Source organism: Xiphias gladius, chromosome 6 (assembly GCF_016859285.1).
Source record: "Xiphias gladius isolate SHS-SW01 ecotype Sanya breed wild chromosome 6, ASM1685928v1, whole genome shotgun sequence".
Taxonomy (NCBI): domain Eukaryota; kingdom Metazoa; phylum Chordata; class Actinopteri; order Istiophoriformes; family Xiphiidae; genus Xiphias; species Xiphias gladius.
In genome coordinates this window covers 27,638,429-27,665,248 of record NC_053405.1, presented here as the reverse complement: position 1 = coordinate 27,665,248, position 26,820 = coordinate 27,638,429, and the positions used below count along the sequence as shown (strand labels likewise).

Sequence of the window (26,820 nt, the reverse complement as noted above, 5' to 3'; positions counted from 1 at the left end):
TCTTGTCTCAACACTGTTAACTTCTGGTCAAACCAGAAATCGACAGCAAAGTTCACCTCCTCTAAGTGGCTGGTTCTAGAAGTTTGGTGACATCGCAACTACATACTGGGCGAGTATTAACTACTGTGGCTAGTTAGCCAACAGATAACGTGCCAGGCAATCATGCTAGTGCTAGTCAGTCACCTCAGCTTTCTGAGTAAGCTAGCTTGGTCGTTCACACAGTTCATTCTAGACACACATCTGTAGCATTAACAACTCTCTGTATCTGTGTTTTGTTCGAATCTTATGTAAATGTCTGCAAACCATCTTTAAAGTGATATTATAAGATGCAGAAAATTGATACCATTGATAAGTGTTTTTTTAAATATTGACAGCAGAAATTGGATGTTTATTCTGTAACACTCATATGCCAAGGAAAACTTTTAATTTTCCCCGGATCCATTTCTGTGGATAACTAGTCAAAACTTCATCTCTTCCACCGCTACTAATGATTATGACAGAAATTAGTTTAAAAGATGAATATTTCATGAGTTTTATACAACAGCTCCTGTTTTTTAAAATGACAAAGTCGGTTATCGCCGCCTTGCAAAGCACCCTTATAAGCATTTTTGATATACGCATTTTCCAACTGCCACCTCTATGGGTAAGGCTCTCTAACCTTAAATTTGTTAAGTTATCTTGGTCTTCGATGCAAACCAATAAAAAAATCATAATTAATTCTATTTACGTTAGTGTAAACAGCTCAGCAGCTGCTACACCTGTATCAGTTCTTGTATTTCCAAAGAACTTTTTAACACATGAATGCTTTTGAAATTGCAGCAGAACGCAGCTGCTCTACCCCAGTCCTTTGAGATGATGGGACTTTCACCTTGGTTAAAATCAGGTCAGAAAAGGCATACAGATAGCAGTACAACCGTCATTGTCAAATGTTGTTAGACTTTAAAATGGAGCTGTGAGCTCAAAGAGCAAGTTTTATTTTTATCCAAAAACCTTGGGGAGGGGTAAAACCTAAAAAATTCAGTGACCCATCCAGCTGAGACGACAGGCACAAGTCGCCCCCTCATCGCATGATTTATTGAAAAGGAGCTTTAAAGTGTAAACCTTCAACCACCTCCTTGTAACGAGAAATGACAAGGAGGCAGTGGAACAGCAGCCAGAAGAAGACTAACAAACTTTAGTTTAGAACTAGCCCAAGGACTTAATGGGATAAAATGGTGTTGATTGCTGCTCCGGTGTCAGACCTTGGTTAGAAAAGCTACTTTCAGGTGTAATTCAGTACACTTTGCCGATTGCTTACTTAAACTGCACCAGACTGCTCCAAACAATTAGTTTAATCCCCATAACTTTTGGTTGACTTTGACCCTCAGAAGATGAAGTTAAATCAAAAATCCAATGAAATTCAACAAGTTATATCCCTCTTGAATTTAATGGACATCTATCTAATCATCCATCTGTTTTATCGGTTTCAGTTGTTCAAAATTTAAATTTGTCTTTTGACTTTTAGCCTTAAACAAACAAAATGTATACCATCAGAATAATGGCAAAGATGCTACAATCACATAAAAAATCCACACGTATTGGCTTTACTTTATAAATCCAGCTACGTTACATCCACTTCATTCTCCCTTCTACTCTTTAGTCTCCTCCACTTTCACTTGATATACATTTCAAGTAAACAAAGATTTTACCATTGTGGCACCATGCAATTGTGCTCTCATGTACCTGCAGGCAATCCTGAAAAATCTCTCTGTCCTTATACAATTTAAGATTACATTATTTTTCCTGGTACATCAGTATTAAGGTGATTAAGGGATTTACGTTCTATGACCATTGCTTATTGTAAATTGCAGTAGCTCATGAAGAAATGTGCAGTAAGAGTTAGCTTTTATATATACAACATGTCTTTTTGGTTTTTGACAGAACATTAATACTTCTAAGAGTTATTACATTCGACAGGAAAAAAAAAAGTGCCAGAACTGGCAGAAAAAGAATGAAGTAGAGCACCCGGGTAGACATAAAGGTTAACATAATATTATGCATTCGCCATTCTTGCAAAAAAGTGGAATTTTGATTTTTAACAATTTTGGTAAAACTGGACAGAATTATAAAAGCAGTAATATAAATAAATTCTGATTATATTGATGGGTTTAACTTGTGTAACTGTAATTCCTGAGACTGCAGATTCTTGGAATGCACCTTCACCTTTAGTAAAGAAGCAGTGTAGATTAGGTGTGTGTCATTGGCCATCGCAGGCTGAGTCACATTTTATGATAGGGAGGCATATAAATGTCAGCTGTCAGTCAACATCTGGTCATTTATTGGCAAGATCATCTCTAAAGGCCAGACCTTCTGAGGGGTGAAGTTGTTTGCATTTACAGTTGAGCCCTCCACACAACTTAGAATGCTGATATTTTATGAGTCTGCAAAACTCCAGGTTAAGTTTAATGACACTTTTATTATTGTCTAACTATAGGTTAGGGTAAGAAAATAAACGCCTAATTCTTTTCTTTCCACCTTCCTGTGGGCACACCACTTCCTGTTTTGGTGCTGAATGTAAATATGAATGTAATATGTTGCTATGGTTGTGTTCTCCCAGCTCAAAGTTGATATTTTGCAACTTCTGGGTTTTGGGGGCACTAATCGCCACTTTCTCAAAATTAAGAAATGTACTTTAAGTAGTAAGACTTAAGTGAGAGACTAGTTCAGTTTTGCACATTTCTTAATTTTAAAATTTTTTTTATTTCTTAATATATGGATGTGTCATGATTGAACAGAAAGAAAGTGGAAAGGTCAAATTAGCAAAGGCGGACACGCACCTTTTGTCTTAAGGCATCCGTGTCATCTTTAATTAAATGCTTTTAAAAAAAGGTAAGAAAAGAAATAGAATGCTATAACAAGACTTTCACTCTCCAGTGTTGTTAGGTATCAGGCTAAAAGCCCACTGTAGTGGCTGTAACAGGAGGTCAGCAGTTAAATGAACTTTAGTTCCATTTTACTGAGAGGATCCTTCATCTGCATTGAACTAGAAGTAATGAAAGTGTGTTGGAGCATTGAAGATTGATGCCAGGGAACTCCCAGACCTTTTCCCTCTGTTTTTTACCCTCTCTCCTTCATCTATAAACACTCTGCTACTTATTTCCTGCCTTCCTGTTTTGCTTTGTGTCTCTGCCACTGTCTCTGTCTTTTTTCTTACCTAACATTGCCTATCTACCCCCCTCTCCGGGTCTCTTCCTCTAATGGTCTCCATCTGTGTGTCTTTCTACCCCCACTCTCCTTTCTAACTCAATTTCTTGTCGAATCTGCTTCTTAACACAAAAGTGGTTACTCTGTCTAAGCGAGGACAATTCAGCAACAATTTTATGATTCATCAATGTGTTGGTAAAATAAACAGCCTAAACCTAACCAAATTAAGTGTTTGTATACAGCATGCAAACACTGGTATCCAGTGTCAAAGTCCTGTAGTTTATCTGCTGGCTATATGGTATTTAATAGCATTTGACCCATAGAAAGCAACATAACATATTTAACAGCTCATACCCAAGCCCCCCATGAACAGCGCTTGGCTGTGAGCAGATTTTTGTGTAGTGGCCACAGTCGGAATTGCAGGTTATTTTGGCCCAAAAAGACTTTTCCCCATATACAGTCATTATAAGGAACGGCTGCAAAACACTGAATACATTTTTATAAGAGATATAAACACTGTGGCGTGATTCCTTGAACTGGAATGGTCACAGTTTGGTTAGGTTTAGGCACCAAATCAACTTTGTTAGGTGTAGGAAAAGTCTGGTGGATTGTGGTTTTGATTAAATTAAGTACTTCCTTAAGATTAGAGGACCCTCGTCATCCTGGTTCCAATAATAAACATGTGGTTAAGGTTGTGGAATGGACAGAGATTAAAAAAAATGATTTGTTTCACACGGGAAATGAACAGTGGTCCCCTGTGTGAAGGTCCTGTGCTTTCTGACCCATCCATCCATCCACCCCAGCCTCCTCCTACTAACGCAGACTTTATTGCTCAATAGACTACATCACCTGATTTCCTCCGTGGCTCCCATCATAATTACCACAGCCGCTAAATGTAGCCTAACAATAGACGTAACTGTGGGTTACATTTTCTGCGCATGTGCCTAGTGAGTGACATTAGTCGAAATGAATGGGACGTCATCTTGGAACACAATATCTAGTCCTCTTAATAACTCAGTGGTCATCATGGTGACTCACTTGAAATTATGCTCAAGTCATCCTTGCATAGAGCCCTCAGATTTCCTAGGCACAATTTATGTATAACCACAAACCAAGGCCATGATCAGCCAATCATCATAACTGTCAATCTCTATGTGTATACTTTTGAAACCTGACACAGATGTAGAAAAGAAAAAATGTAATAAATTTACATTTTTACATTTTTCATTTTGTCGAGTTTAAGGAGGTGTTTTCTTGTTTGAAATTGCTTTTTTATGCTAAAAATAAAGACTAAGAATAAAGATATTTCCTTTAATTTGTAATTTATTTGGTGGTTAAACAGTTGCACAAATGCAGTTGTTATTATTATTATATTTTTGATTCATTCGGAGGTAAGAAAAGAGATATCAGTCTTACATAAAGGTTTTTCTGTTTTTGCACAATAAAGGCACAGTTCCAATGAAATGTTTTTTGTTTTTTTTTAACCCCAAGTGGTTATTGCCTGGGCAGTTCATTTGCCCATTCATGGAGCATGTAAAAGGGACTGTTGAACATGACGGAAGCTGGGAGGTTTTATACAGCTGACACACACGCATACACACATCAGTCTTTTTGCATGTGATTCCAGCCCTTGTGAGGTTTAATGACGCTGATTAGGAAAACTTGTTTAACCCAGGGTTGGTTTTACTGGGCAAAACCGACCACACACACATATACTCACCAACTCCCGCTTCATGCTACACCCTTACAGCCATGAATTCCTGTTTCACAAACACACAAGCACGCACACACACGCACACACACACACACACAGCCAGTTCTAAACTTTATGCCTTGGCCTAATTTAAGTTCCTCCATCACATTAATGCACCCGGCACAGCATCCTGTGGTGCTTTTAGTCTTCATAATTGTGTACTGAGAGGCTCTGGTCAGTCACTTAGCCCAAGTAGCTTTAACCACATTTATCACATTTTCTGCTATGTCCAGTACTAATGTAACATCCATTACCTTCAGTCGAATGAGCAGACTTAATCATTGCCTGGGTTAGCTACATACATCTCTCGTTATGGTTTGTACATGTCAACATGTATTAAGAATGCTGAATGTGAATAAAATGAATCACCTTCAGTTATATCAATGAGGCTCTAACATTGAACCTAAAGTTGTCCAGCAAAAAGTTGCACCTTGCTAAACATTTGTCCCACTGTTTAGCAACTGACAACTGGCAACACATTGCGTTGACCCATCACATACATGCGAGCATTTTGAGTTGGGCAATTTTGCTGTTTGCATGGTAACTGGCGATCGCCGTGATCGCTAGTGACGATGATCACAGTGATCGGTGTTAGAACCAAAACCAAGAAGAGATCTACTTTAGGACAAGGGTTGAGGTTAGTGTACAATAACTATTTTAAAAACTCTGTCCTATTTCCACTGATTACAAAATAAGCAAATAGCTTTGCTTTTAAGAAAATCATGAGGAAATTAAAGGATGCATTTTCAGTTACAATGAAGCCAGTTATTTAACTGCCCAAGCAAATGGAGTTTAATTTCTATATAATACCGACTTCTGCTGTAAAGGCTCTGCTCCTCCTTACATGGTAAAACAGAGGATAAGTGAGAGTATTTAAGGTTTAGGCTTTTCCTTTGTGTTCAATGTGTGTGGGATTTAATGTTTCTTTTTTATAACCCCAGAACTGTTTTTGGAAAACTCTGGAAAAGGAGCTAATGATAAATATAGAAATGAAAAAAAAATGGATGCTGTGTGAATGAAATTTTGATGTATGTGTATTCCAGGTGACATCATGGCATACAGGAAGGTGTGTGACGCCCAGGGTGGCCCACTGGTTGGTGAGGTTCTCCACTGCTCTCCAGGTCTGGATCTGGACTGGGACCTGGACAAGGAGGAGCTGCAGGAGCCAGGACCCAGCATGGACCGCGTGCAGATGCAACATGTAGACTGCCAGAGATCAGGTAGGATTTGCTTGAAATAATATATGTTCCCTATTCCCTATAATGCCTATGCCAGTTAAGATATCTGCTAATATCACCAAATAGAACAATAAGCCCAGCTCGTAATATTGAATTATGTTAGCACTCACTCTTTGCTGGTACAGGGGTGTTTGACTCTGGACAAGTGCATTTGAATTCCGTGGTGCCAGAAGCAAGGATATTGCTCCAGCACCTTCTCCCATTGTAGTTTGGGTGCCAGTACGATTGGAGGGATGATTCACATTTATTCCCCACCACTGACATGATTTCTGTTACCTTTAGGCCAGCATCAGAGAGTTTTTGTATGGTGGTGCTTTGCAAGTATCAGCAACAAAATCTGACATTCTGAAACAATTTGTTTGGCACAGTAATACAAATGTCTTGTGGTCACAGATGTGTGTTAAGAGAGTATTTTACAACAGCTTCAAACGCTGATTGGATAATCATAATCAAGGACCGGAAGTATCCATTTTATAATATGTATTTTTTTTTGGAACAATTTTGTCATAAAATTAATTAATTCCACAAGTGGCTAGCAGATCCCAAATTTCACTCACTCAATTGCACTAGCAGCCAGACAAAGTTAATCCATAGTTGATAATTGCCATCTTTTCCATAATCCTTTGTGGAAAAAATAATTGTGATACAGCAGCCATTATACAACTCATAATATATGACAGTGCATATTGCAGTGTATTTCACTTAAAGCAATATGATGTGTTTACGAAGAGTTGATTCGTTTGCTCCACTAACAGGACAATTAATGCTCATTAAATGTAAAGGAGTACTTTCCGATAGATGATCATGACACTTAACATGATAAATATGTGAATTATACCACAGCACAAAACAACAAAAAAATACTACTTAAATCAGCTGGTTGACAATGTTAAATCTGATTATTATTGTTCACTGTATTATGGCATGTGCTGGTGTGATGTACTCAAATGTGATTAATGATTGATTTGTTTACAAACATGCTCGTACACTGCTCGTTCATCATTGTTGTGCATGATCTCTCCTGATGCATGTATGATTTAACATGTTTATGATGCACATACTGTATGATTCACTGATCTTTCTGTAACTTAAGGTAAAGTTGGTAGATGTTTTTCAGAATGGTAGCATCTGCCAAAACAAGTTTCTGTCTCATGCTTTTGATGATCTAAAAATATGTTTTGCAGAGAAATTCTTCAGAAACTCTTACACATAATTTGAAACAACATGTCACTGTGAAATATTGTATTTAATGCGAGACGTTTGCCACTGCCAGTAGCTGCAAAAGAAAGAAACTTCATGAGTAACCTGAAGCTAGACTTGGTTCCTCAGCTCTGAATTGTGCCTGGAGTTCTGCATTAGTGGCAGTGTTCTATCTAAGCAAGTGGGCTGATCGTTTCAAAACTAAGCATTAAGTTTTTACTCCATTTCCCTTCTAAATTTTTCCCCGTTATTGTTGGAGTTTGTTGTTAGTAAGTTATAACCAACTCCAACTTTCTCTCTGATAGAAAAGACCATACAGGCTGAGCTTGCATTGATTTTAATGTTTTGTTTTCTCTTGATCATGAAAGTTGATCATAATATTGAAATTTGTGATGTAAGAAGTTTTGTTTTTACAACACCATGATCTCAACATAACACAGAGGGTCTTCTGAGGGTCATCAGAATTAAAAGACTGAGCTTCTTCAGCCATGCTAGCGGGTCTGTGAGGCTGGAATTAGGTACAGTGGTGCTTTGAGCTAAATGCTAACATTAGGATGCTAACATACTCAAAACGTCAATGCTAACTGACGTTTACCAGGTATAATGTTTACCATGTTCATCATCTTAGTTTAGCACATTAGCATGCTAACATTTCCTTATTAGTACTAAGCACAGTGGGAATGTCATTAGTTTTGATGGTACTTGGTCATAAACCAAAGTATTGAACAATTTCAAATTTTAACCTGATGATGGTGCTAGATTAAAAACCAAGAGATCAACATGAATGTCTGAACCACGTTTCATGGCAATTCTTCCAGTAGCTGTAGAGACATTTCATTTAAAACCACAAAAAGCAACCTCATGGTGGCGCTAAAGGAAAAGTCTCCAAAGTTAATAGGCTTTGTCCTTTGGGGACAATGAATTTCTGTACAAAACCATTCATTAGTTGTTGAGATATTTTAGTCTGGATCCAAATAGTGGTCCGACCAACCAAAAGACAAACCTTACCAAAAAAATAAGTAAGAATCTAATATGTTAATCATCTATTATGAACCAACCTCTGCAAGATCTCTAAGTCTAATCTAAGGTTACAATACAGTAGCTGGAAATCATCATTATTTTTTTCAAAGATTTACACCTAAGACCACCCACATTTTTAAAAAGAATTTTACTCATTTTTCATTGTTATCACTTACAGGGTGTTCAGACCCTGGCCCTGATCCTGACCCTGAGCTGATGGAACCAATCCAGCCATCAGTTTCAGTTTCACCACATGGACGGTTTGAACGACTCCAAGAAGATCCCAACTACATCTCCCACTTTACCAGGGCTCCTGCCCATAAAGGTCAACGACGTCTCCACTGCTTCCTGCTCAGGTAATTGAAGGGATGCTGAAGTAGCCTTTGTATTCTTCGGTGGATTTAGTTATAGCAGGTGTCAACAAATCCACCAACATGGAAATTTTTTGGGCTTGGCACTGTAAGGAGAAACACTGCCAAGAAACGAACAAAATAATTTAGAGGACTGTAGAGCCATTAAAAAGTAATCATGCAGAATAATTAAAGTCCACACCACAATGTTGATGTGAGCTCACGTACAGTCCAGACCAGAAGTATTTGTAAAGTTACACATTTTTTATTGTTCAGGCTCAGCTTGAAATAAAATAACAGAATACACGACATTAAAGTGCCAAGTCTCAGCATTAATTTGAGTAGGCTGACATAAATGTAGAAATAATTGTGCGGGGGATATAGCTCTGTGAATACAAAGGGCCCACTTTGCAAGGGTTAAAAAGTTACTGGACACTTGGCTACTAAATGTTTCTGTGTGTGTCGTTTTAATGTCCGTTCAAGAAACGACCATGCAAGGAAGATAATAATAAGGCTCAAAAAAACTAAACTGTATCAGACAGATATCAAAGATATTTCGTTGGCCAAAATCAGTTTGCAAAAACACACATAAAGAAACCAGTTTGAGTTCTATGGATCGATGAAACAAAACCAACAAATCATAATGATGGTAAGAGGAAAGTGTGGAGAAAAATAGGAGCAGCTCTTGACCCAAAGCCACCACCTCATCTGTCAAATATGGTGGTGGTTCCCCTATGGCTTGGGCAAGTACGGCTGCCAATGGAACCAGCACACTGGTATTTATTGATGATTTCACTGCTGATGGAAGCGACAGGAGGATTCCAGAGGTGTAAAAGAGCAGATTCAGCCAAATGCATCAAAACTCACTGGATGACATTTCATCATCAGCAGCACAACAATCCTAAACATACAGCTAAAGCACCCACAGAGCTTTACAGGGTGAAGAGGTGGAATATCCTCGACTAGCCGAGTCAATCACCTGATCTCAGTCCAACTAAGCTGCATTCCACAAAATGTGTAGTTGTCCAAGTACTTATGTTCTGGGCTGTAACTGTGTTGTGAAGTACTATTTGGGGTGATAACTAAGATTGTGAAAGTACACAAATAAAATATACAATACAAGGTTATTGCTCTGGAGTGTCTTCTAACTGTATATCGAGGTCGAATCTTGGTGGTCGAATCTTATACCCCTCTAAAGTTAGGCGTATTGGCGTGGCATAATAGCTACGTGGCCAGCCGTCTGAACGTCACTGCTCCTACACGGAGACAATCTTAGGCAAGACCTTATTTTGGCTGCTTGCATATTCCTAATTCATTTGGTCACTACAGGGTCAGAAAATGGATCAATGTGAAAGCGGAGAAGGTCATCACATTGAATGGCTTGTTCCCTGGTTTTATTACTGCAAAACTATTCTCATATCCACTGAATCATAATAAACACGTGGTACTAGGATTTTCGCTGATTTACAGTAAATTGAATTGGAAAAGAAAGTGACCGGAAGTCCTTTCCTTTGTCTCCTCACTGTTGGAACCACATATCATCTAACGTGACACCAGTGCTTGATCATGCCTTTTGTCATGATATCATCTAGCCAGCATATATTTCTGTTACACAATCCATTGCCATTAAAGGACTGCACCTCATAGGGTAAGAGTGAGGCCTGAGTACTACTACCACATTCCTAGACACCCATCGAATTGAGACAGCACTTGCAAGGATGGAAAGGTTGCATGTTATCTAGCTAAGCACTACTGCAGGGTGCTTGAAGTCAAGGTCTTAATGATGCCCTTAGTCATTGAGCCACTAGCACAAACATTGCCTCAGCTGCTATGAAAAGGTAATAGCAGCCTATTTAATGTTAAAGTGCACAAGCACCATCTCACCTTTGAGGTGTCAGAAGCACCTGAAGGACTCTATTGGTCAGTGTTTCCCCAACTCAACAGGAAGAAATACCAAAGACTTAAGAAAGACCACTTTACATCATACAACCTTCTTGACCTTAGGAATAATAGATCGAACAAACTTTAATTCAAGGTCCACTTTCTAACTTTTTTCCTAGCATCTTACTAGCTTTTTCCAGAGCATATAATAAACAAACTCCATCTGCTAAAAAAAAAAAAGCTAGTAAGCGGACATAACGTAATCTCTTGATTCATTTCTGACCTCTCCCTCATTCTTCACAGATACTTCCTTGCAGCAGTGGGGCTTTTTGTCCTGGGACTCCTTATTGGCTGGTTCACTCACACACCTACCATTAAAAAACCTGTTCCCCTCCCTGACAGCTCTGACCTGCTGGAGGAGCTGCTAAGAGGAATCACAGCCGACAAGATAGATGCTCTTCAGAGGTAAGTTCCCAACTCACACTAAAGTAAAAAAAATGAAAAGAAAAATCAAAATTTACTGAAAGAGTTTCACTTTTGTTGTGGATACAAAGTGGAAACAAAGGCATGGACTCACTGAAAAAGCCCTTTTCAACTCATACTGGCCTCAGAGACATCAGCCTGATAGGTGCAGACAGCTGTTGGCTAGAGTTAGCTATCCAGCAGGAACAGACTGAATAAAGCAGAGATAATATCTCTTCAACAAACACAAACTGAGAGCTCAGATCAGTGTGCAGAGTCTATTTTCAGTCTATCCCTCCGAGATGCGATCTCTAATGTGCTATGAGATAGCCAGAGTCAGCTAACCATTCTGAGACACGACAGCCTTGTAAACTTCAATGGGCCTGCATAAACCCTAATTGTTTACGTCAAAGTTTACGGGACTGACGTCATTCAAAGCAGCTAATATATCCGGCTGCCATTTATGTTACTTTTTTAACTTAAAATAACCTTTTTGTGCACATTGTAATAACTCATTTTCCACAAAGTACACATTTTACACAACCTAACTGAACTACTTACAACAAATAACCACTGCCCACACATAATACTTTGGATAATTCAAACAAAAATCATGATTAATTGGAAAATTGAATATTTTTTCCAGCCCCAATGCTCATGTGGGTCATTTTGGATGTAAGTGACAACCTACTTTGTGGTTTACATATAGGTTGGTGGACTTGATACAGTCTGAGAAAAGGGAAAAAGTGAATACTACTAATGCAGATGCAGATGATTTTAGGAAAAAGTTGGAAAGCGAAACAGTGCTGTTAAGATGGAGATGAGTTCAATGGATGTTCAAAGGCGGTAACAGAGAGGTAGGAAGAAAAAAAGAGGGGTTCATAGTTTGATGCCCCCTGAGTCTACAGTCACCATTATCAACAGTCTGACCTGTTTCCTTGTAGCCAGGCACTGATCTGTTTGTCTCCAAAAACGAAGGGCAAGACTCAGATAGTCGAGAGAAAGAATGGAAACAGGAGATAAAGACTCTTGACCAGGTAGCAATTTTTTTTTTTTTTTTTAACACTGATACAAACCTCCATCAACCTGAACGCTGTCTTCTCCAAGCCAAAGGATCATGGGATGCCTGGGTGTATGTGTCTCTGTGAGATAACTGGCTTTGCCACTGAACTGAGACAATCATGTCACCATGGCTTCTCTCTGAGTTTTCCATGCTTTTCATTATTTATTTTCTCATATTTACATTTCAGTATGCCAGGAACACCCCCATCCGCACCCAAACACACACTACATCTCTACCATCTATGAAGATGATAGAGTGTTTGTTTCTGTTAATGGATGAAAAAAGAGAGTTTCTAATGAAATTAAATGGTTATTTTCACCACCGACTAGTCCTCATTTCATTAATATTTAACTTGCTATAATTTATTCATCTGTGACCTCTGTCTGCACTGTGTGTTAGACCAGCATGAACTGCAACAACATACAGCCCCATATTATCTTGAACCTTCGAACTATTGTGGCCTGTAGTGGACCTATACTGCACAACACGCTGCATTTTCACAATTTAGAGGATTAAGTCAAGCGGTAATAAGAGGTCATGCTATGGTTTTGGTCATTTGACCTTAACAGAACACATTGTTCAATGTGTGCTATGAAGCAGTAGAAACACTGCATTTTCAGTCAAAAAACTGATATCATATGATTGTATTTAAACAATCCAGTCTCTCACAAATTTGAAATCATATGCAACTAATTTGCAATAGTGCCCTGCAGTTGCATCATTTATTGGCAGTGTGAAAGAACTGTGTGGAGAACAAGGTGGGGGAAATGCAGACAAAGTGCTTGACTTTGGGCCATTTCATACCTATGGTTCAGTTCACTTGGTTACCACCAAAGAAAAAAAGTATGGATTGTTAGGTTTTAGTACTACTCTGTGTACACACTATCTTATTACAAACAAACCCAGAGGTCTAAACTCATATAGAAGGCAGTATTCTAATAATATCCAAAAGCGTGGCCAGCACAAATAAAAGCACGTCCAAAAATGAAAGCTGGATATAAAAGTAAAATTTAAAAAATTAAAAAACTTAAGGGGGGGGGGTAACCTGCAGCCTACTACAACAGTGTATATGGTAAATCCAGTCGTTTCTTCTTTGCTGTACTCCTGATTGATGTTAAGCTACCGTTAACAAAATTCAACACTCCCTGGTGTTTTTCCACATAAAAAAAGTCGAACTGTAAAGGGAAGGAAGCAAGAGTTTTAATGTAAAAATTATGGAGGAAGTGCCGAGTTTCATTTATAGCAGCTTAACATCATTCAAGGCAATTCAAGCATTTGCATTAACTGGGGAACAGCGGAAATTAGAAATAAAGGCCTGTCTCTTACATACACTCAAATAAAGTCCTGGTTCTCTCTGAAACTGAAGTAAATAACTGTTTAAGAATTTACAGTAGAATAAAAGGCTACTCAGTTGTAGGACAGCTTGGGTGGCCTGCAATTCTACAGTGCCCTCACATGGGGATGTTCAGTAGACAGTTCACCACCAGATAGTCCAACTCTTTTCCAGGTAGTTTTGATCAGCTTCATTCCATTCTAGGTTGAACAAATATTAATATGTCGTCAGTAGTGTGAAGTAGTGTGTTTATTTAAGTAGGATATTTTGAAGACAAATAATGTTATACTGGGATTTTTGCCATGATGGATGCGCCAGCACCAATTCTGCTAATGGGTTGACTCTTTCATTCAGCCAACTACGCATATTCCTCTGCACTCAAACCTATAAGTTTCTCTTTAGCTTGATGGTTCTGTCAATTACTTTATCAGGCACAGAAAATTGACAAATAAAGCTGGCTGATTTACTTCGTGTTGATTCTGGGAGAAGAGAAGCTAAGGCGAGAGCGAGACAGAGGCGGACAAAGTGAAAGACACATGAAAAAAACTATCAAGACAGAGGAAAAACCTAAGAGAAATAGAGGGAGACTAAGGAAAGAAGTGTAGAGGGGGAGCATATTTTAACAGCTTTGCATTACTAGTCAGGGTGAATATCTCAGTTTGAATTAACTGCTGTTTTGCTTGTTGGATTTTCCCACATTAATTGACTGTCATAGCTGCCTGAGTAGCTCCATATTCAACAAATAACAACCAACATGTCTATTGTTTAGAATAGAAAGACTGCACTTTGTACTCTGTACTGCACAGATAACTTCTGCTTGTGTTTATTATTTCATTTTTCTGCTCTTCCTTGTTTATCACACAAAGGACATCCGAGGTTTTTTTTTTCCCCTCAAAAGGGTGTCAAGGCAAAACCGAGCAGACATTTTTTTTTCAAACTCACCACTGTAGAAACTTTATGCAACCAATTCTTTTTGAATTTACACTTCAAAGAGGTGTGAAAGCATGCAGAGCTACTTTAAGAAAAAACTGGATTAAGTTCAGATCCCTAGAAGATGGTTTCCCACTGCTAGTATCCTAGCCTGTCTAATACTTATCTCTCCTGCTAATTGTACTATTGTAATATATTCACTGTCAACACTGTAGAGGAGTGCATTTTATTCTATGGTTTTTATGTTTTTTGTTTCACTCCATATAGTAGCACACATATCTCCAATGAGATCAACTGCATTTAGTTTGAGAGTTTTTACTGAGTGTTTTTCATTTTTTGTGGGATGGCAATCCCTGAGATGCTGTTTTTAACCCCTAGGCTGTAATTGCTACTGATTCTGGCTGGATGATGTCTTAGGGTGACAAATCTCTATCTAGCTGATATGGCTTTATCTAGCTGATATTGATCTTGCTGTGCTGGCATCCGGAGAACAAACATCATGGATCACTATCTTGTTATGGTAGGAATCTTGCTGCTGTGCGTTCGTCATTTGTTCCTTGAGTGCTCTTTGTTTATATGAAGACATATTCTGTCGGCTAAAAACTGAAGCACAACATGGATCTCAGTTCACCAGTGAAATGGTTTATGTTTGCTATAGCTATCGCTGACTTACTTGCTTACTTTTGTGTGCGTGTGTGTGTGCTCATGTATGTGTGTTTTAGAGTGGCATTGTTTCCCTCAATAATATTGTTCAGTTGAACTGATGACTGAATTTTGTTTGCATGGGCTTCATAAATTTTATATTGAGATTGCCAAATTGAGAAACTACTACTTCCATTTTTTATACCGAATCAAATCAAGATTGACCTGAAAGACACTTTGTGGAAAACTGCTGCCTCCAGGAGAAACAGTGCATCTTCTGTGGGGACCTCCTATTGCACTAGTCCAACCATTAAAGTCGTTCCAAATGATTCAACAACTCTGTCTTTCTGCCCACCTTACCAAATTCAAGTGCCTTTCCCCTCACCGGTTAACATCCCGCCCCAATGTACTGCTTCAGAAGAAATATGAATCTATTTATGTAGATATCTTGATAGATATTTAGCTAGCTAGCTTGCTAGCCAGATGTCTGCTGCTAAAAAAACAATGGGTGAATGAGTGCATCAAGTTAGAAGAAGGCTATTTTGTAGATGGTGTTATTTATGTTGTCTGTTTTAGAATGGAAGCTATCTCTGATGATGCTGACTACTTATTATCTTCATTATTTAAGTGGAAGCAGCAAAATATGTGGGGTCTTGAACTGCTTCATTAACATGTGGGAACCTTTGCAAATCTCAAAATGACTTTTTTGGGGGGAGTATTAAAAATTGCTTCCCTTTTGTCTAATTTTGGAAAGTTTTTAAGTTTATTTACGTATTGAAAGGTGATGATATCTGTGAAATTTTGCACCCAACAGAAAAATTAAATGAAATTTAAATGCTTAAACACTAGACAAACAAATATAGGGTTTGAAGAATCTTATTGAACAGATCACTAGTGGATAAAAAAGCTCAAAAACATTAGTTCCAGTTAAAAGCTGGTGAGTCGGAAGATTAAAATAATTCTGAAGGTATCCCCTCTGTATCCGCCGTGCATAAAGACCCTCTAATTTTTGAAAACTTGTGTGTGCCCCTCTCAGGTTGGTTGGAGCAGATGGAAACAAGTAAACATAATCCAACAATTACAACAGGGAGGTTGCTTGGCCTTTGCAATCTGCACACATTTCCTTATTATTTATTATATCCAAGAATTATGTTATTATTATTATTATTATTTTAATTTTCTCCCTGCAATTGTTTTCACCCACGGTATCCTGCTGCCCTGAACTTGAGTCTGCAGTCAGCCAGAGTCTATTTGATGATGTGTTGGGTAAGGCCAACAATTGATTTAGAGGTAATTGTGGGTAATTGTGGATTTACAAAACTAAATACAGTGTTAGATGTTGCTATTTTGTAACATCTGCCACTTATGCAATAACAAATAGACATTGATATATGTATGAAAATGTCACTGATTGTTGCTCTTTGTCTGAACAGCTCTCTGGGTATTTAAAGTCACTAATACAACTAGAATAAACAAAGAAAACTCAGAATAAATAACTGAAGATAGCCTGGCCTGCAGTCAAAAACCTTTTATTCCACTTCCGTTTATAAACTCCAGCAGATTACACTGTTATTGACTTTGTCTAGATTAAAGTGAAAAACTGTAATTTATTCTGACATTTCAAAGACTTTCAGATGAGCCAAACTCTTCGTGGAACACAATGAAAAAGAAGGGATACAGGAGTTTTTGTGCAAGGAAGCTGAACTAAATGGAAATAGATTGTGAGGAGAGAGCAGCTGAAAGTGGGCTGTAGGCTCGGTAAGATCACTAGAGTAATGTCTCGGTGAAGTCATTGGAAGGTTTTATGGAGGTGCTGCTTTAGACACTAGTCAGTGAGGTGGAGCTATGGAAAATTCTCACTCTCTGCTCACAGCCTCATTTTCTCGGTGAGTCCTCACCACTCAAAAGAGTTAGTTTCCTCAAAGGACTGAGGATTTCAGCTGAGGTTACAGTCTTATATGGCCTTGAAACAATAATGTTTACCATTTATCAAATATAGTACACACATGAGTGATGTCTACCTCCAAAATGAGGGTTATGCAAAGTCCTCTAATGGATAATTAAAGAAAATGAAAATTGTTTTATTTCAATCATGTGACACAGGAGTGTGAGTGTGTGCAAATTAGGGCTATGAGGATTTCACTCTTCAATTTTATTGGTAAATAATTTGCTCTATAGCAATAATATCACAATATTAATGGTGAAAACATCACAACAATATAATTGAAATAAAATGATGACAAAATAGAAGTAAAATAATAATGGATCAAATGACTACAGTTAAAGTGAAAGGATCAATAATGGTGACAAACACAACTCAGATATGTTTTTCAGGAGTGTGTGGAGCCCAACATGGATCTAAAAGCAGAGTTAATACTGGACTGACATTCATCAGGTTGAAACAAACATGACTCCAAATGAATGTTAATGTTGATCTTTGTCTGCTTGATGTGTAGACAGGGACTGCTTCCTAACACAGCTGCCAGAACCTTATAGGGCAAAAATATAGCAATGCTGTCTTTACAGGAAAAGCAAGGAATGCAGGTTTAATTATTTTGACTCTACTTTTAATACTGCGTTAGTCAATTAAAAGAACATTCACACAAATGCAGAACGAAAGAAATACTAAACTACTATGTGACATTAAATTAGTGTCTTAAAAATGTTTCAGAATATCTAGTGTGCCTGTGCATTTGCGGGGAGTTTGATGGGAGTGGGCTTAATAAGGGGGTGTTGTAGGGGAGTGGTAAGGGAGACTTAATTCAGCTAAGTCTCGAGCACAGATCCCCACTGACGGAAAGATATCGGTGAAGACATTGCTCAATGTGGTCTGAAAAGACTGCCCTGAGCACCAGTCTTGGTGGAATGTCAGTGCCTTAGCCAGTGAGAGAATATAACATACAAAATAACACAAAATAATACTTGCACCTAATTTTAGATGAGGTGGTTTGTGAATGGCACCTTCTGTAGATGTACAGTGTGTCTGCTACAGCTTTGATTCTGAACCGTGTCCCAGTATAATCCATCAGTCTACAGGTTTCATTCAAACTCACATCACTGCAGCTCATTTCCCTGGTTACTTCCTCTTCTCATTAAAGTTGTGTTAATCAGTGGAATCAGCTGCTTTAGTGACTGATTGCAGCGACTCTTTAGCCATGATAGCACAAGCACTTTTCTACAGCAGATATTTGTGCATGAATTAACATGAGCACCTTATATCTCAAGACCTTAATATTATTTTGTTAATCCCCTCTATGGTGTATATATGACATCTTATGTGTGTGCATATGTGTATGTGTGGGTAGGTTGAAGAATGCAGGTTAATAATACACTTAATGTCACTGTCACATGAAAAAAATAAAACATGTTCTTTATGATTGTACAACATTCTTCAACGATGGCTTCAGTCAACTGTAAAACACTACGGGGAACTGGATGCAACCATAGCAACAGCACTTATGGTTCATATTACACTGCCAAAGTTGTATCAAAATCTCCCAAACACAATCTCAACAAGATGTTGAACAAAATAAGCACCTGTAGTATTTATTGCCAGGCTGTTTGCGTTGAATTACATTGTACAGGTGTTCATGTTATGGTGTTACTCACCTGTGGAGGTGATCTAACTGTTCAGAGATTAAATTGAGCAGATTAAAGAGGAGCTCTACTGACTTTACACATCAAAGTCTGTTTACAAGATTTGAGGCGCACTATTTTCAGTTAGTGGCTCAAGGCTACTAGCATAACATACCCAAATCTCCAACCAAAGTGTTGGTGGTTGAGTTGCATTGTTGTTAAGTTTGACAAGGAAGAAGAATGCATGGAATCAATTTGTATCCTTTTTTGTTTCAAATGTCTGTCATGAGTTTGACAAGGTTATAGGAGTGTAAGTATAAATCTTTGGAGTACTCTTTAAGCCTGAATCATATTTTACTAACTTTTTGTAGGGTTTGGATGTACAGTTTTATTCTTCTTCTTCTTCAAAAAAAAAATACAACAACCATCTAATAAATGGAGTCTTACAAAAAAGAAATACTCAAGTGTGCGTAGATCTATATGTAAGTAAAACATTTGAAGAGCCTCCAATAAAATAGCACACATCAGAAACTGAGATTGCCATACATATTAGTTAGCACTGAAGTTACTTTTCAATTTATTAGACTATCAACAGAAAATTAATTGAGATTGTTCTAATAAGCATTTGATCTAGTTAATCATTTATCAAGCAAAGAATGCAAAAATTGGACAAAACAGGCAATTTTAAGAAGTCACCTTGTGCTCTTAGAATTTGCCATCGACATTTTATAGACCCAAAAATTATGTGACTAATCAGAAAAGTAACTGACAGATTAAATTGATCCTCCAGTGATAGATAGTGGTGGAGGACTTGCAGGAGACAAATTGAAGTCATCAAATTTAAAGCAGCAGAGGCCAAGATTTCGTGACTTTTTGTCCTTCATATGCATCAAGCTCTAAAAACACCGGCTCCTAACACTTCCTATAACGCGACTCCATATCATGTTTTGTTAGACTATTAATAACACCCACATCTTTAATTTATCAATTTTTCCCAGTTTGTGATGCAGGATGTCTGTTAAATTTTTTTACAAAGTTCTATTAGAGTCAGAGAAGACACTATTCAACTTATTTCACCTGCTTAGTTGTACTCCTCGTGAGTTGGACTGCGCATCGTTCAAAAATGATCAACACTTGAGTTTCCGTAGTGATAGCAATACATATTTAGTAATATTATACTTCCCCGAAAATGGAAAAATAGAAAAGTTTAAAAACACCAAACCTTGTTTCATTGCTCCTTTTTTCCTTTTCTTCACTCTACTCATTAAAAGCTTCCCTTTGCTCGTACGATCTAATCTTCTCTTTTTCCTCTCTCTCCAGCAGGTGGCGTTAGAGTTAAACTGACTTTAAGTGCTGCGCTTGTTAAAGGAACAGCACACAGAGTATAGTATAGTAGGCAATTAAACTTGGAAAATCACACTGTCATCGACAATGACTCATGTCATTAGAAAATGTCATTATGAGTACTATGGTTTTAATTCATTCATCATTTTATTTGCTTAGAGTTACATTAATTGACTGTTTAAGCCTTTCTTTCTTCTCTAAGGCTTTGTTAACCTGGGATACATAAAGCACTGTCTGTGTAACGTGCATGCAGACTTGCACATTGCCAGTGCCTGATTTTTGTATGCATGTGGTATGCAAGCTTAAAACACAGCCATTGTCAAAATATCATTGTGGCAATAACACTTTGTTTGGCGTTCCCAATAACATTAGACTGTGAATAGCAATATGATGCTGAATAGATGAATATAAATCCACTGCATAATAAGTAAGACAGCATCCGAACTGAGACATTATTCAATTTGCAGTAGTTATATTTAAATCATTGTAATGTTCACCGTCCCAGTGTTTGGTGCTGAAATATAAACAAGGCATATTTTATTGCAATGAAGATTTCATTTTTCATTAATTTCTTGCTGATGTAAATGGATGGTATGTGGGTGGGTGGTGGTGGTGGAGGAGGTGGGGGTGGGGGTGGAGGGTGAGAGGGTGGAGGGTGGGGGGGGGGGTTGTTGGGGGTAGGGTGGGTTTGAGAGGGTAATGAGAGAAACAAATGAAAATGGAATGGATGAGCAGGCATCAGGAAGTGAAGACAAGAGAGAGAGGGAAGAGAGCATCTTAGGCCATGGTACACAAGCTCGGCGTTGGTGCAGTGCAAACTGGCAGTGTATGCCGCAGCATGCAGGACATGAACTGGTGACTCTAAATGGATTCTAAAGTAAGTGGTAGATTAAAAGTTTTGTGATACAAAGTTATGAAATATTACAAACTACGGTTTTCATTGATGAATGGAGTTTGCTCAGTGGTCAAGGCCCTGTCGTAGAGATCTGCATCGCAATTGGAGAGCCATCTGTTGATGACACTAGAAGTGAGCGAGCTGGGATTGTTTTGTCACTTGACCCTGGAGACAACTATTTCTTAGGTCAGGAATGAACTGTGTAGGTGTAAATACAGCCAACAAGTGCTTAAGACCGATTGCAATCCGATTGTTCAAATCACCACAGTAGGGTGTTTAAGATGGCTGTCTTTCTAATCCTTATACATACATAATGTATAGGTCTAATATTACTTGCAATTGAAATAAGTCATCTTTCTCCCTGGGGCATGAAAGTGACAATAACAAGCTATCCAAGCCTTAACTTTGAAGGATAATATATCCAACTGCATCTACATTTTATCCAATTATAGGAAACAAATAACAAGTCTAATGGGGCCATAATGATACAGGCAGCAGTTGCAAGGAACTATGAATGTCATGTTACGCCTTGGCCTATTTATTTACACAATTTAAACATTTGTGTCAGCTGTTCACTTGCATCTAGTAAGCTGGTAGCAAGCACTGAAGTGTATTGTCTTCTTGGAGAAAAAACTCCTCTCTGCCTCTTCTCCATCAGTGGTACGCAGTTGAAACAGTGGGCTATAAGGAATAAATTAAGTCTTGGGCAACAAGTCTTGGTCAAAAGTCATGCAAAGACTGGCCATCTGCATTGTGTAAAATATGGCTTGTGTATCCCAGCATAACCAGAGAAGAAAGAGCAAGCAACGACAGTAATAAATAAAAGACTGAGGGAGATGGGTTTTTGCTGAGCGTGCATGTGTACTGCTCATTCAAGGCTGGGCTTTATTATGAGAATTTGGACTCTGAGATTTTTGGTTACAGCACAGTGGTTACCAGTGATATGATAATGTGGATCTGAAAAGTATCCCACGTGGTTCTTTGTACAGGACCGCAGTTGTAGTTAGCTTAGATTTACAACAGTTAAAATGTACTATTCCAATGGCGGCACACAGTTACATCAATCATGCATCATTGTTTGTAGAATTTCCCAGACTACTACTGTGCTCTGCTGTCGATCAGGAGGCTCATTATGTACCAAATATTTGTTGCTCTGTGGATAAATTGCTAAATCTGCTACTTCCAGTGGAAGTTCATGGCTAACATAGGAACATAGGAATTTGCTGCAGATGAGTGGGTAATACTGCAAAAATGGGTAATTCAATATATGTTTTGATACTTTTGCCATGACATCTGCATGACCAAGAGGCCGAGCGCTTCACTCTGTCAGAAGTTCAGACACAGTCTATTGGGATACCACCTCAAAATAGGGGACTCACTTCACCTCTCCTGTAATTAGTTTGTCTTGGTTGACCATTTCATCACTTTCCCTTTGCCCAAAGGTAGCATTGTTATCAGCCCTTGGTAGTAGAAACATCACCACTTGTTAGAAAGCTCATTGCAGTGTAAGGAAATGTCATCTCCACAGACAGCGGCGTCATCGCATCCCAGTCATGACAGATCATAGTATCACCGCTGCTGGTAGAAACACCATCACCGCTGATTGAAATGTCTTCACAGTCATCACTGAAGTTAAGAATCTTATCACACTGGTTAAAAGAGTAATCAATCTAGGTAAAAAAAAAAAAAAATTTGAAATTAATTTGCATTGCACTTTAGAAAAAAAAAATACAAACTTCTACACAATGCAAAATAGATACACAATGATAGACGTCCAAAGGTATTGAGAAAGATTGGTAAAGGAGTACAATGAAGATAAAAGCAGAAAGTGATATCATAAAAGAACAAAACATATAAAAACACAGCAAAACATTATAAAGATGCCTGAAAATAAAAGTACATCTAGAGAAAAGATTTTAAGTGCTAACATTGATTTTGCAAGCCCAAGACTGAGTGGCAGGGAGTTGTATACAACAGACCCTTGGTAATAAGATGGGTTTTCAGAGGGCCTTCCCTGATGGTGGCACCATTCAGCCTTAATAGGATCAGGATCAACATCTCAAAAATCTCCTTTAAATTTCAATCAGTCTGATTTTGCCATGACCTCTGTTGACCATACATCTAATTACAGTCAGAATTTAAAATGTTCACTCTGTCATTTTAGTGTTTTCCTTCATTCATTGGTTAATCCAGGTCATGTGAACACTGATACAGTCTCCATCTTCCTGTGAGTTGTGCAAAAGCTGAGACCTACTTCTTCAAGGGAGTTGTGTGAAAAGCTGCTCACGTGCTCTCCGTTCTGTGGAGACTATTCTCCCAAGAAGATCACCAAACTCCGTTGTAAGTTAGCCAAGGGCCCGAAAATGAAACTTGTTCATGTAAAAGTGACAATCCCTCTAACACTGTAGTAATTAAGATGAGAACAAAACAGGAAGTCAGGTACCATTATTGTAGAGTAACAAATTCCATGTACGGAGGAGGTCATGGTAGATGGATGAATCAATAAAATATCTGACTTTAACACGGGGGAATGTTGTCCGTGACCATGATCATTCCCTAACCCAAATCACATTTATTACTGTAACCATGACGATGTTCCCCAAACCTTATCAACATAGTAATTCTAATCATAATTTTTTGGGCCTAACCCTAACCAACCCTTTACCATAGCGTTGTCACACATTAAAACAGTGTGTTTGTTCTGGAGTGCATCGACCAAGGTCATACTTTGTGATTTAATTTGGAGGACTTGCTGGTTTTGTATATCAGGGGTCTAAGAGGTTGAAAAATAAATGATCTAACGGTGGAAACCTTGAACCAGATCTGAAGAACTGAAACTTCTGCCACAGGCTGTTTGTTCATCAAATATCAGCCAGAATGTCTTGTCAGATGTTTCAAAAACCTTGGCACAGGTAAAACTTATTGGAAGAGGGAGAGCTTTTTCAAGAGCATGAACAAAAAGACCACCTGCAGCAGAGAGATTGTGGCTTTTTCTACTGTTAGTGGTCAAAGTGCATGTCATTGATCTCTCATGCTAAAACTCCCTAAAAGGAACATTGATTCTAAAATGCCAGTATTAAGTACGAACTCTACTTATGTCCAAATCTACCAATACTCTAATTCTAACACTTGAACTATAGTTCTTTTTTTTAATCGGATGCTGTGGGTCTGATCCAGGGCTCAAATTTGTGGTAAAGCTAAAAGGAATTATGACAGTGGGGATTTGCTCGTTGCTCTCATTTCTCTTTTTGCCACTTTGCCTCTCACTGTCTTGCACTCACAAACACAGACCTGGGAAAAAATATCACCTGCATACAGAACACACACAGCTTGTTGGAGTTTAATTGCTTTTTACAAACCAGTACCTGGAGTTTCACACTCTAACAAGTTTGAGTACAGTTAATTCTATTTTTGTCTCTGAGCGTGTTAGTGTGCATACCCCAGTGTGTATTTGAGTCAGGAGGATGAGGACAGAGCTGTTCTATGCCTTTGTGAGTGTGATACATGCCTTATTTACATGGCTTAGTCTTTGCCTTTGTCTGTGAAAAACAAGAGCAGTAAAAGACAGGTACTGTACCAGTTAACTGCTCCCTGTTCTGCTACAGACAGTTTTACTCTTTAAATGGATGCAACAGGCTATCAGTGCATGGGACGTTCTATTTCATTTATTGATAGCCGTTGACTTGTTTAAAATAACTATTATTATTGGCAAAAATGAACTTGCAATTCAGACAAAAAAGTCGGGGCCGACTTACAGTTCAGATCTGTTTTTAGAAACACGATTTGTGAGGGATTGTATGCCCTTTACTGATAGCAATCGTAGACAGAATGTCTTTAAGATATACAGTATTACTGCGTCTATACTCTGAAATTCTCACCTCAGCTGTGCAAGTCACACAAAATTCTCTTCTTCACAAAAGCCTCAGTAACAATTAGGCTGAAATCGCACCAGATTTTCTAGAACAAAAGCTTGTTTGTCAAATATGCACATTTCCAGAACATTTTGTTGGGGGGATTTTTGTGTGTGTCTGTGTGTGTGTGTGTGAGTGTGTGTGTGTAATGTGTATGTGTGTGCTTCTGTTTAAGGTGAGGTTGTGAGCACACCTTTTTGGATGAGCTGTAATGACAAATCATATGACAGGACAATATGGCCAATCATTCAAATTCTGGGAGAGATCACACATTAACCACGTGAAACACTCTTTAAGATTATATTTAAAGTACAGCATTAGATGCATACACGAAAAAAAAACCGTGGATTTATTTTCATAATGCTGTGGTATATCCATAATTCATATGTCTTTGAGCAAACTAACAGTTCAAAAGTAAACATGCGATTCATAAATACCTTGTCACAAAGAAGATAGAGGAGGAGGAGGAAAGTATTTCAAGAGGCAACTCTTTCTCCTAGAAATTGTTTACTAGTACTTCATTTTACCATTTATGTTTGTAGGTAAACATAAAGAATGCCTGGGTTTTTTCTAATGTAAATAGCTCTACGTTTATGTACGGCACAGAAGTCACAGGGAGGTGGATGGTGGGTGACAGGAGTTCACATTCTGAGGCCCATCAGTGAATAGGTGTAGGAATCAAACGAATGTTGGTTAAGGTTAGAAAAAGATTGTGGTCTTGGTTAAATGTTACAAATACAAAACAAAGGTCAATCATTCTTTAGTTCCTACTTGCAGATATTGCATTGCAAGAGACAATACTTTAGGAAAACAAATGAAATATTGGTTTTCAGTCAACATTGTGCAACTTTTCAAATACATTATCAGCATTTGAAAAAAACATAATCCAAGTGGCATTATGTTTCTTCTCGGGCAAATTTGTTGCATATAAATGTAATTTTTTTAGAAGACCGGGTAGCATCTTAGAGTGTCCTAGATAAACCTAGACATTCCAAAACTAATACCACACACCAATCAAATCAAATCTTAAATGTTAAAGGAATAGGAAGGCCGCTAAATTAATTTAGTTTTATTTCTAAATGTAGTTAAGGTTCAGTTAAAGGCCTATGTCATTGCTAGAGTGAGTGACAGTTAGTCCTACGCTTTCTCAAAATGAAGAGATGTCTACGAACCATGAATCAGAGAAGATGCTTCAGAGGTTTAGTTGGACAGTCGAACTAAAGGATTGATATTAATGGAACATGTGATTTCACTGCTCATAAAACTGACCCTCAGAGGACAGGTCTACAATGCTTGACATCTTCAGTGTATTTATCTTGTACTCACTTCCCTAAGCTCATTCAGTCTCCATACTCTTTCCTTTCCTCCACATGCTGTATAGCATCCTCTCATCAGTAATAAGAGGTAATTATAAGAAAATGGGTTAAAATCCACATTTTTTTTTCCGTGCAAAACACTGCAATGTAAAACTGAAAATAATTTTATGTTACAAAATCAAGTTTTTTTCCCAAAGTCGCTGTCTGCATTATAAAAGTGTGAGTTAACTGATCCGTTGTGGTGTGGTGAAGCATAATGGCATAACCACAGTGCACTCACACATGAATATACATACACCTCTCCTCCACACATAGATGTTTCCAGTAATTTCTGTTGGCTGGTTAGCCAGCATGACAATAGCTTTACCTCCTGATTAAAATGGACCGTCCCAACTGTCAAGTTGTCACCATTATACTGAATTATCACCATTTAAGACTGAATCTAGGTTTTTATTGTAAGAAAATACAAATCTTAAAAGTGATGACTGTATATTTTACTCAATAATTAAGAATGGTTGTATAGGAACCATAGAGATGTTCGATCACTTGGATCTTTCTCTCTGCATTGACTTGTGTCTCTCAGGTCTTGCAAAGAAAAAAGAACAGTAGCCTTTCAAAGAACAGGATAAGGATTTTTTATATCTTTATGCTGAGATTTTGACAACATGTTGAAAATACATATACATACAGTGTTTCTTACTTATCCTCAGATGGTAAACAGCC

At 38.0% G+C, this 26,820-nt stretch overlaps 1 protein-coding gene across 1 annotated transcript in view; it reads left to right on the top strand.

Moving 5' to 3' along the window:
• The window catches only part of LOC120790382 (inactive N-acetylated-alpha-linked acidic dipeptidase-like protein 2), a 458,890-nt gene that overhangs the window by 130,949 nt on the left and 301,121 nt on the right, over positions 1-26,820 (top strand). The window contains exons 2-4 of the mRNA XM_040127816.1: positions 5,980-6,156; positions 8,573-8,750; positions 10,929-11,090. Coding sequence (XP_039983750.1) covers positions 5,980-6,156; positions 8,573-8,750; positions 10,929-11,090 — 517 coding nt within the window. The remainder of the gene's footprint in view (positions 1-5,979; positions 6,157-8,572; positions 8,751-10,928; positions 11,091-26,820) is intronic.